Source organism: Porites lutea, chromosome 4 (genome assembly GCF_958299795.1).
Source record: "Porites lutea chromosome 4, jaPorLute2.1, whole genome shotgun sequence".
NCBI classification, from domain to species: Eukaryota; Metazoa; Cnidaria; class Anthozoa; order Scleractinia; family Poritidae; genus Porites; species Porites lutea.
In genome coordinates this window covers 31,885,760-31,898,149 of record NC_133204.1, presented here as the reverse complement: position 1 = coordinate 31,898,149, position 12,390 = coordinate 31,885,760, and the positions used below count along the sequence as shown (strand labels likewise).

Sequence of the window (12,390 nt, the reverse complement as noted above, 5' to 3'; positions counted from 1 at the left end):
TGAATGAGATCTGGGTACAAGATTGAGGTTTCTCGTCTCTCCGTCCCACATTTTCGTCCATTAAGGGTTAAATATAGAACATTGATGTGTTAAATTTACTGCTCTTTGCGCAAAGCTAACTGACTGAATTCGGCCTCGGTGGATAACGCTCTCCGAGATCTGTATTATTTTTATATCATATGAAAGCCGAATTAAAAACTTTTCTTATTATTCGTTCCAAATACCCCAAAGTTCTTAAAATCCTTTCAGATTAATTTCCTTAATCCTCGAAGAATGTTCAAATTTCAAAACATTTGCTTGTCTCTTGACAGATTCAGAATATGAACCGAAAGGGCTTTAAATCCATCGAGCTATATTATATATTTTTTTTCTTTTAATCCTTCCGTTTTAGCAAGTTATTAGGCTATTTTGCTGTAAGGGAATCAATCCGGATTCCGGAATCTAAAAAAATTTTTTTTTAGAATTCGGAATCCGGGAACTTCTTGCCTGTGGAATCGGGAATCCTGGGCTTTGGAATCCGGAATACATTTCAAAGAATCCAGAATCTACTAACGATTGGTATCCAAAATCTAGTACCTGGAATTAGGATTCCAGGGTGTAGAATTCAGAAACCAATGAAGAGCTGTAGTTTAAGAAATATGTAAACGTAGCTTACGAAAGCGATCAAAGGGTTTGCACTCTATTTCATTTCATGTTGCATGCCTGTGGGTACCTCTCTTTCACTTTGCTTTATAAAGGGATCATTTTCTGGAACGGTGTTATGCCTCATCAAGTGTGATTGGTCTCAAAGAGTTTGCGGTTAAATCATAATATATATGACGCCGTTTACTTTCCTTTAGTACGTGAGTACGATTATTCGATGGTGTCTGTCAAAATCCTCCTACTAACAAATTCATTCTTTGAAAAATATTTCGCAGCCGAACGTTTCTAAGTCTTTGTAGATTCCATAGTCATATGTTAGTGCAGTTACTCCAAACAAACCTAAAAGTGGTTAGAAACATATAGTTTTCAGCTCTGTTTTCATTTTCTTGGCGTCTCTTATTCTTAGAAGACTGAACCCGGACAAATCTCGAGAATTATTGGGGTAGGAAATGATAAATAAACGAATAAACAGATAATGATTTAGAGGTAGCACATCCACAAAGCGTTTCTTCGTGCACCATTCCTGGCCGAATTAGAATTTGGAAATGTTATTTTTAGAGGAGATGGGAAACTGGAGTACTTCTCGGTACCCGGAAATCACAGGGTACAGATCTTGGCAAGCAAAGAGACCTGTTGTAAACGAGACAGGACTGGGTGATAGTTCAAGAACACGTGGTACAAATAGGCGTTAGAGAGTTCAGATCGGTTTTGTATCGTCTGCATATCTCGGAAAGGACCTCTGGTTATTAAGAGTCATTCTTGTACGGAAAAGTTATCTAAAAGTTGGAGAATAATGAATATAGTCATTTTCAACAAGACCAGTTCTCTTCGTTTTGTAAACTTGCATTCGCCAAACGATCATCGTTATAAACCGAGGGAGCTGATATGGTTCTTTTAAGCGACACTTTGAGAGACCTGAACTGGAATAAAACTAAGGATGCAGATCTTTCTAAACGAAAGGGATTGTCTACATTCATTGAACCAAGTAGTTTTTTTCGTTTGACGAATCTCACCTCTTCGAGGGTCAGGATGGAGGTCCCTGAATCGCAGCTATCAGCTAAATTGTCGCCCATTTCTTATCACTTAAATTTTTGGCCATTTCTCATGATCAGCTAACAGTTGACTTTGATTAACCTTAGCTAAATCTGTTTCCTCATTTTTTTATTCTTGTTATTTTGCATTCAAAAAACGCATACATTAATTAGTATTAAATAAATTCGGAAGCGTTTCCAGCAGAATGATTGTTTTTAAAAGAGCATCGTTATTCCATAAATCTTAAAGTGTCTTTACCCACCGGTGACAAAATGAAAAAAAAATGTTGATAAGTTTTAGAGCGTTGTGGAAAAGCTGAAAAAATCATCCACTGAGTGACGAAATAATTGCCCTAGGTTCCAAGGAATAATGTTATTACATAAAAATGAAATGGACACCAGAAGCGTCGATATATATGAGATACCCTAAATATCCAAACGAAGGTATACCCGTAGAACTCTTCCTGGCCTTGTTGTACAAGCACGGCCAACAGGGACTTCATTTAATTCACTGAAATCACTATTGGTGTCAGTGTCACGCAACTCTTGCAGAACAAGTGCCATTGGGTCTACAATCTCGGTCGCAACTGTTGAGACATACTCCGACATACTTTAATTTCACACTGCGTTAACCAAGGTAACATATTTCATACCCCTCCCTCCACTCTCCCCTCCAAGCAATGTTATTTGCGGTGGGTTTTTTGTCTACAAACATTTCTAGGAACAAAGAGCCAGCTTCGGATGAGGGGAGAGGGAGGGGGAGGGTGGGGAGTGCGAGTGCATAATTTTCACGCGGACAATTGATAGAGCTCAAACGAGTGAAAGTATGACGAAAAAGCAATTGGTCTCAACAAGTTTTGGTCGCGATTGTAGATGTTATGGTCCCGTCAAGGTTTTATGACTATATCCATGCACAAATTAGCTTTTTTTTGGAAATTTTCCAAAGGAAATCCAGACACAATTTTCTAGTCTCAGCTGAAAGTTGCTTAAAGAATCTCAGCTATCAGTTTAAAAACTTATCGTTTCTCAGCTAAAAGTTTACATTTTGGCTAATTCTCAGCTATCAGTTGACCCCATCCACACTCTCCTCTTCATTTGCAGCGACTTTTGGTTTTCTGATCCTCTACATCTCGAGAACCGTGTTCCTAAAACGGCGATCTCTATAGCAGTAATTTAAAGGATTAACTAAAGAATCTGAATAAAGAAATGAGTCTAATATCCGCCAGGTAAAACGTGTACGAAGGACGGGATAAGCTCCTCCCAGTGTCCGACAATCACACTAGGGAAGAAAGAAACAACCAGGGCAATTGCTACGATTGTAAAATGTGTTCAAAAGCAATGCAGTGGGAGCGGTTATAGTGGCAAAAGCGGCAAAAATTAAAGGAGCTAGAAGTGGTTTCATTTAGGTCGAACACCACACCTGGTCCTTGTGTCGAGCAATAAATAACTGAGCTGGCATTATATTGTTGGAAAAGAAGGCTGAAGCTGCTTTTTCTTTTCCGTTTCGGTCCATAATCATATAGCGCTATCTTGGTGGTTCCGATGAAAGTCCTTTTCCCAATTCGAGCAACCTGAAGACTTTGTACCTCAGTAAGCATTACATTCTCACAAGAGCGTGGTTTTGTGGCTTTTGTTCAGGAATTATGTTCTACTCAAGAATATAAGCTCACGAATTTAGTCAGGTCTGGTTGGTTAGTTTACCTCGAAGTAAACCGACGAGCAAGTGCAAGCATCTTTAGGGAAAGTTCATTTAATATGACAAGGGGGGCGGATGAAGATATTGAAACTCGAAGCTTGAAATTTTAGCAGCCCCCCTCGCTAGCGGTTCAATTTTTTAGGAGCCCCCTCCTTGGTAGTCGAAAAAATTTCAGAGCCCCCCCCCCCCCCCCCCCCTCCTCCTTCAATTCCTTTGCTCCCCTGAAAAAAGATCGCTAGACTGTATTAAATATATTTACCGTTATTGTCTTCAATGGTTTATACTGTGACAAACTTGAGATACAGTTGTGATACAATTTTCTAAAGCATTTTTGGGATGAACAAGAGTGTAATAATTACTGAGACTACATTTGTTATATCTGTAGACCACGTGATATAGCTGAGTTGCACAGTTCATTAAATTGTTGAGTTGAAAACCATCCGATCTGTATGATGATGTCATGTGTTGGTTTTGAAGTATACAAATTTTCGGAGCCCCCCCTCCTAGCGCAACAATTTTTTCAGAGCCCCCCCCTTCGGGTGTCTAAAAGTTTTCGGAGCCCCCCCTCAATATCTTCATCCCCCCCGCCTTGTCATATTAAATGAACTTTCCCTTACTGAGTTGATACCTCAGTTATTTTTTACTTATTCAAGCTCCTATGCATTTCTTTTTTGACAATTCTGTCTTTTCTCTTTTTTTCTAAGAATTTATATTCTACGGCATGATAAACAAAAGAACAATATCACCTGAAAGTCCTAGATACCAAAGTATTTTTATTATTGTTATTTATTATGACAAAAATTATTATAATTACTTTATTTTTTTGTGGTAAGGCTTTCAACATCAACTGATCGATCGATCGCCAAAGTTGACCGATTTCCCGGCCTTCAAAACGTTCAAATTCCAGGGTCACTTTGGGTCACTTTAGTATATATAAGAACATAAACCTTTGAATTACTTAAATATCGAACTTAACTAAACAATACCTCAATAAAAAAGAAACTTCAAACTTATATTAGGCTGTGAACGACGACAGATCGGGATTATCACAATTCAAACAGGAAAAAATATACGTTTCAGAAGAAATACTCCAGTAAAGATTCATTTTGGAAAAAGATAAAAAGACAAAGAACGCATGAATAGTCTCACTTACCTCTAGTTGGGATTCTAACCCACCAAAACTGTGACACATACACACCGTAAAAACACAACGTGCAAAGGAAAACTCCGCCATCTTGTGACAAACACGATCGCAAAGCACTGTGGGAGGCATTCACTTTTCTCCGGTGCAGCTTGGTGCAGCTTAGAGCAAGTTGGTGCAGTTTGGAGCAGATTAGAGCAGCTTCTTGGAACTAGGTGACACTTGATGTAAGTTGGTACAGCTTTGCACAGGTTGGTGCAGTTTGGTGAAGACTGGTACAGCTTGGTTTAACTTAGTGCAAGTTGGTGCATCTTGGTTGAAATTGGTACAGTTTGGTGCAGGTTGGTTCAGTCTGGTGCAGTTTGGAACAGATTGTTGTAGCCTGGTACAACTTGATGACACTTGATGCAACTTGGTGCAACTTGGTGAAATTTGATGCAAATTGATGCAACTTGGTGCAAGTTGGTGCAGTTTGGTGCACCTAGGTGCAACTTGGTGCAATTTGGTGAAATTTAGTGCAACTTGGTGCAGCTTGGTGCAACTTGGTGCAGATTTGGTGCAGCTTGGTGCAACGTGGTGTAAGATGGCGTACCTTGGTGCTATTTGGTGCAACTTAGTCCAACTTGGTGCGTAATTCTAATTGGTCGTGACGGCGAAGGGAATTTCTTCAACCAATCAGAAACACCACCCAGATCTGACAAGTGACGCGTCATCAGTATGGAATTTCAGACGTCATTTCACGGGGAAACCAGTGGTGGCGTTGAGAAATGTCGTTGTTTTCTCAAGCTAGGTTTCGTCACGTGGCATAAATCCGCTTGATGCGTTCTACAAAATGTTCTTTTTAATCGTTTTAGCCTGAGCACCGCCGATGAGTGGTTCGTGAGTAAATCGAGCGGGTTTGGATAAAAGTTAAACCTTTATCCTTCCTGGAACTTTACATTTGATTTCTCTGCACCAGAAGGGTAGACTAACAGTTTCATTAGTTTTTCGTAAACGGAACCGTTTTTTTCCAACAATCTGGAAGGGCTAAAAATTAAATTAAAAAAAAAAATAGTAGAAGTAGATTTCTCATAAGGAAAGATTTTTTGAACCATTTAAGGATAAAAAGCAACGCTTTCAAAACATGACGTTTCGACGACGACGAAAAGTAGATTTGTTAGTTAAAAACTGTTCCTTTACTATCCCGTGAGTCATGTAACAGTTATGATTTAATTAATTTTACATTAATAAATAAATCAATTATTAATAAATTATAAAAAAATAATAAATTAATTATAATTGAGTATCCGAACTGTGGATTATATTCAATTCCTTACTTCAATAATTCAGCGTCATTACAGCGTTTTTGGTAAAACTAAGATTTTATATATATCAAACAGATCAGTTCCAGAACACGTTTCCACCATCGTTCAGTGTTTTTGGCTGTACAAAATTACAGCAATAGTTCAAGCTGTGATTTTCCTTTCAGGATCTGACGAATTTTTCGTTGCCTGTAATTTCTAGGCTATTGACTTAAGGCGCGGCCTCGGATGTTCAGAGCAGCGCATCGCATTTACCAATTAACGATTTAACTGCTAGAAGAACACGTCAATATGCTGGCAGGCGTTTGAAGTGGAAGGAAAAAGGGGGAATTAGGGCGCATAAGAACGCGATGACGTGCGCGCCCTTTATGCGCTCCGGATATTGTTTTTTTTAAAAAAACGGAGATTTTCTAAAATTATCGACCACATGTAGCGGATTTAAGTCCTTTTTTCTCATCAACACGAGGAACCCTGAAGCGATGGAAATGCGACAGTGTCCCTTACAGAGCATGCGCTGTATGATATAATACGTCATCGTATTCAAAAACCTCCGTTTTCCTCCGCCCACGCGAAAACGATAAGCCAGCGTTTTCAAAAATCTTCTCTGGGGAGCCGTTTACAAAAAATCCTGCTTTTTGGATGCGTGAAAAAGCCGTTTACCTGTAGACGGAAGGCTTAAACGGGGATCTCCGTTTTCAAAAATAACCGGATACGTGTGGACGGGCCTTCACTCCAGCACCTTCATTAGTCGGTTTCTATTTCTAAAGTTATTTTAAGCTTAATAATGTTACGAGACCAAAACCTTTCTTCTACCGCTACGCGTAACAACAAGCATCTTTCTCACCTTTCTTATGAGCACAAACACTATTAAGTTGCCTGCGTGTGCGTGCTCGTAGTGACGTGGACCATTATTATGTGTGTGTGTGTGTGTGGGAGGGAGGGGGGGGGAGGTCGGAGGGGGGTTGATGAGTGCTTCTGAAACTAGGTCGAGAACAGTAAGAAAGTTCTTGAATAAAACACAACTTTTGACTAGGACCAGTTAGCGAAAATTCGACAACAGGGATGAAAAAAAAAAGCCTCAACACTAGTAAAGATACCAAGTTTGAACGTCTTTTTGAAAGCTAACGAAGATATAACTCAGCAAAGACGCCGAATTTTACTGACTTTTGTATAGAGGGTCAAAGTACGTGCAAGTTCGTAAGACAAAATCTCCGCTCGCTTTTAATGTATGTTATCTTTACACTAGGTAAGTTTCCTACGTAAAAGGTCCTCTTTCCAGTAGTGTCAGTGGATATCCGCTGACTGGGCTTTATCAAAACTTGAAAAAAAGTGGAAGGGTAAATGACCCAAGCAACGTAATCCTTAAGGTTAATTTTAAACAAAAGCGAAGTTTCGTTCCCTAGGAAGAGGATGGCGAATGCTGCCAGAATTCGTTACATAATTGGAAGGGGAAGACTACATCTATCTGTTGTCACTGTTCACCAGTAAGCTGCCTAGAAAAAACGTGCAATTCCACAATTGGTTTCGCCTTCATTAAATCCTATACCAACTGCAGCACATTTTTAGAGTCGCCGACAATGTGAGAACACGGTTACTGACAAGACATATCAGTACCTCGTATTTGAGTTGGCAATGTCATTTTCATAGTGGTGCGTTGTTTGAAGTACTTCCTTTGGATTCTTATAGTCTGTAGGGAAGGGACAAGTGGTCGCCGGGGCGTTGGTATCAGTCCACTAAATAGAGAGTGAGTTGTAGCCGGTTGGACTGTATCAAACAGATAGCGCTTGACCTTGGACGCATCTGACTCAAAAAGATTTAATTCAACCCAAGCTGGTCTATATGGTGATCATATTCATTTCGACGCCTTTTTTAGATGAAAGAGAAGACAAAATAAAAAAAAATACGTTGGTTATAAGATCATTGCAGAAAGGTAGCCTCATTTTCAAACAAAACAAATACAGTTTGTGAGGGAAGGAAACCATGAGCAGAGAAATAACACACCAAATTACTTAATAATTACCTGACTCTTTACAGCTGTAACGTAAAATCACTGGCTTATTTTAAAAGATAGACATCACTTTGAGATTTGATATCCATCCTTATAAATATTTTCTTCTATACAACTACGCTAAAATTTTCATAATATATTATGTCTATAAAACGTGAGAGCTCTTTGAAAGAAATTTTACATTACCCGGAAGTGATGTTTACAATAACATTTCGGTATTCTGTACAAGAATTAAAAATTCGATTTCCTATAATAAAATAATTAACACTGAAACGAGGAGTTCGCGTAAAACATTTAAGAACATCATAGATACTAAAGAACGACATAATTGAAGAACTTAATTTAAACCATAACGCGTTGCGTGCCACAGCCTGCCAAAATGTGGCACTGCGGGATGACGTCATTGATGATTTTAGGTAAATACCCTTTTCTATTTCAAACAAATTTGGTAATGGGAGCAGACTAGACTCGGTTCAGTCCACCAAGGTGACGATGTGGCCTTCCACTGTCAGTTCCCTAGGCAACAAATTAAACGTAGGTTACATTAAGCTTGTACTATTATATTACAGGTCTTACTGACGATATCATAAGGGGGCATTTTAAGCTTTTCTGCGTTTTTATTCACCGAGGCGAGATCGAAAAAAAAAACGCAACAAAAAGAGCAACGCATATTGGGCCAACAAGCTTGGTCCAATAAAGGATTCTTATTGTAAGGCCAAAAAGATGGAGAGAATTCGGAATTCGCTTCATCTTAGTCCCTTAAACTCTATTAAACAACAGCGATTGTACTGAACATTCCCTGTAAATAACTCAACAATGAATTAAGAAGTTGGTGTCTGATGAACATGCACCTACCCAGTTGGTGTATTCCTCAATAAAACTCCCTGGAACGAGTCCTAATTGGCCATTCATGTCTCCCTGAAAGAAACCGTCTGCGCGCTAGAGAAAAGAAAATATATATATTACCACGAGAAAAAGAGATTTTGTGAACAGAACCGCTCTATAATGATCCACTTCAATACCCTTTACTCCGTTCACTAGAGACTAGAAACCATTTCTATTCTTCGTATTTTTTCTCCGATATATTGACGCATCATAGACTCGAGTGTAGCTGAAATAGCACACCCATAAATATAACAGTATTAGCTGTGCGATAGGACCGCACCTTAAAATTGAAAATTGGGGCGAATGTAAACGTTAACGGAAGAAGTCCATTAGAGTTAACGAAAAACGTGCTAACTCTCGTTCCAAACCTAACGGGTCTTATAGTCCACCCTTTTTGACTTCGTATCACAGCGTCGATATTTATGAAATTGCTAAGATGTCTCTTCCTTTTTTCAATACAGAAATGTTAAGGAGAAAACGGGAAAACATTGCACTGTTTCATGTAAACTGCGCTTCAAACATTAAGCGTGAGCCCTCAAACCCTAATCTTATTAATGCCGCGCACCATTCCTAGCTCTGATAGATGTGAACATTACTCACCATTTCCCCAAGAACAGCAATGATTTGTCCCTTTTTGAACGCGAGTTCGGAGTCCGGGTTATCTTGCGGTGACTGGATCTCAGGGTTGTAATCATACAGTGCAACCATCATCTGGCAGAAAATAAGGAGAAAGAAATAGAAAAAAAAGGAAAGCAAAGAAAACAAGACAAGGAGAAAAATACAAACAAAACAAAATACAATTAGTTTTTTGAACTACACCAGCCGATCATAACTGTATTTTTATTATCTTATTAATTTAAAAGACCCTTTCACAATTTGTTTCAATTTTTTCATAAAGACCAGTGAAGGAATATCCATCCACACTGCTGGAAAGAGCGCCCTAAAATTAGGATATTTACCAAGTTTAAATGTGGCAAGTCCAATTCGAAGTTTACTGTGCAAAGTCGCGAAATTTGACAGACATTTGGATGATGGGAAGCACCACAAAACAACAGGGGTCTTTTTTGCATGAGCATGCGCGACCGCTGAACAAGCGATGTGCATGGAGGCTCACCACAGGGTTTGCCTTCATCAAAATGGCGCGTCTCAAAGCTATCATAGCGATTATTTTGCTCGTTGGTCTTGGCGAATGTACTCGTGATGTAACAAAATGTGTAGTTTGCAAAAAAAAAAACTCTAACATGGTCTAAAAAAAAGCGAAGTAGACCGGCTTTAACATACACGAGCTACTATCAAATTTCATCTCCCCACTTGACCTGGACAACAGCGCGCCTATATGTAGTGCCTGGAGGATTGCGCTGACCTCATCAAAGTCTAGACAAAGTGCAGAAACGTTTGTTGATGCAAGTAAACACTTTCAATTTTCTTTGTTTTGAAATGGGAAAGGAAGATAAATATTAAAAAACAGCAAATTTCAACGGGTTCGAAGTGCGCGAAAGCCGATGTTCAGTTCAGCAGTGAATTAATATATGTTCTACAATTTTCCAAGCACTTTAAAGCTACAAAATTAAGAGCAAACGAGACGTAGATTAGTCACCTGGTGAGATGTTGGTGGTAGTCACTCTGTATGTCTCCGAACAATAAAAAAATGAATATCAATGAGACACAGTCAAAACTGCATTCAATAGGACCGAAATTAAAGTCCAATCTTGTGACCGATTTTGATGAAACAAACGGTTAGGTTTCCCAAGAAGTACAGTAAACATGTGATGCCGACCAAAAGTTAAAAATCATTAGAACATTTAAGTTCTGGCCAAAAGCAAATTCCTGTAAAAGATGCGTTACAATGTTAGTCCACGCAAAAACATGAAGTTCTACAATTTTCCTATAAACAAACTTTGTATCGCTAAAATACTTAAGGCAAAAACTCTCTATTCCAACTGAAAACGGCGTGGCAGTCGCCCGCTGATCGTTATTACTCCACTCCCGAAATATGGCTAAATCAGCTATTAACAAGTTATTGCCAGAAATGCTCTACGGCATCGAGAAACCGATTTACATCCGATTTATAGACAAACACTAAATAAAGAACATTTTGCTCAATAGGTACGCATCAGCAATGCATTCTATGCCAAACTTTGCGGTTCTTAAAGGGGAATCAAGACACGAGTCGAGCGCCAAACAACAACAAGCAGCCATGTTCGTGTCAGACATCCTTGAGAAACTTGCTCTTTCACCTCGTTCAGCGCATCAGTCTCCCCTTTAAATCAACAGATCTTTACTTATTTTGTACAACGAAGGTCTTTCCTAAGTTCCTGCTACCATTTCAATCTCAAGCAAGCTTTCAAAGTGAACAATTTAGTTCCTATGACTATGCAGCACGGTCACTGTCACTGGTCGCGTGCTCTTTGACAAGTCAGCGGTCGCGCATGCTCATGCAAAAAAGACCCCTGTTCCACAAAACATCTTTGCAAAGTTATATCTTCGTTAGTTTTCAACATACCACTTTACTGACAAAACTTAGCAGCCTTACTGATTTTATTGCTTTCTTTCCAGCGGTGTTGACGGAATTTTCTCTAACTGGTCTCAGTCAAAAGTTGAAAAAACCGCGAAGGGTGTTTTATAGCCAAATGAAGCGTGTCTTCTCAGTAATTTTAACTGGAATACGTACGACACCTCTTACCTTTCTTTGAAGTGGCGCATGTTCTTTTGGCGAGAGGGAAGGGGAACCAATGCCTCCACTCGAGCCACTCTCCCTGGAGAAGGGTCGGGTAGGACTGGAGAGAGCTGCCTGGCGCTTCTAGAGGAAAAAAAATAGACACCATTGTGAGATTTCAATGGGAATATAGTGAGTGGAAGAAGATGTAATATTCGTGATGTCGCGAGCAAGGAGATGCCAAACATTGGTAGTGCGCCCTACCCACTGAGCTAGTGATAGATGGGGTAGGTCGTTTATTAGGTTCATATGTAACAAAAAAGTCAAGAGCATTCACAGTTCTACCTTTTCTTCGATATATTATATTCGTTGCAAAAGATTTCGTGGGCAAATGTTTTGTTTTCCGAGGAAATTTTTCCCACAACAGAAATAAACCGTTGATGCAATTACAAAACAGCCATTTTGAATTATTTTTTGGGAACTCGGTTGTTTCCGTTAATAAAGATGGGAAGTTACTAAAAATAAAAGATTAATAATTTGAACATTTTAACAATACAATGGATCTCTCATATGCAACCTTTCGACTTTGCTCGAGCAAATTCCCTGAATTCGCTCAAGCCAATTAAGCAAAGAAAAATACCTCACACGATCTACTTCAAAGGAAAATAATTTGTCTAATAAGAAACTATATACAGCGTAATATCTAGGGTATCATAAACCAACTTATACCACCCTAGTTGAAACTTTTTCATTGATAATAATGATAACATAATGGTGGTTATCATTATCTATCTGCGGTATGTGGTCACGTGAACTACCTTCGCAGCAGCCAGTCTGCGCGGAGAGGCGACGGCAACTTCTTCTACAAAGTTTGATGGGATGAGACCAGTCTTTCTCTTGAGCTATCATGGGCAAAAAGTAAACAAAGAAAACATTTTCTTGATTGTAAGGAAACAGTAGCATAAATTTATAAATTGACTGAATAAATTAAAATAACGTGGTCTATTTGTAATAGCTTAAGCTTAATTAT

The 12,390-nt window shown here is 39.0% G+C and overlaps 1 protein-coding gene across 1 annotated transcript in view; it reads right to left on the bottom strand.

Moving 5' to 3' along the window:
• Positions 1-7,039: 7,039 nt before the first annotated feature.
• Positions 7,040-12,390, bottom strand: part of LOC140934536 (uncharacterized) — a 77,002-nt gene continuing 71,651 nt past the window's right edge. Inside the window, 5 exon segments of the mRNA XM_073384143.1 lie at positions 7,040-8,335; positions 8,675-8,758; positions 9,305-9,415; positions 11,388-11,504; positions 12,179-12,262. Of these exon segments, the coding sequence (XP_073240244.1) occupies positions 8,282-8,335; positions 8,675-8,758; positions 9,305-9,415; positions 11,388-11,504; positions 12,179-12,262 (450 nt within the window). The 3' untranslated portion in view covers positions 7,040-8,281.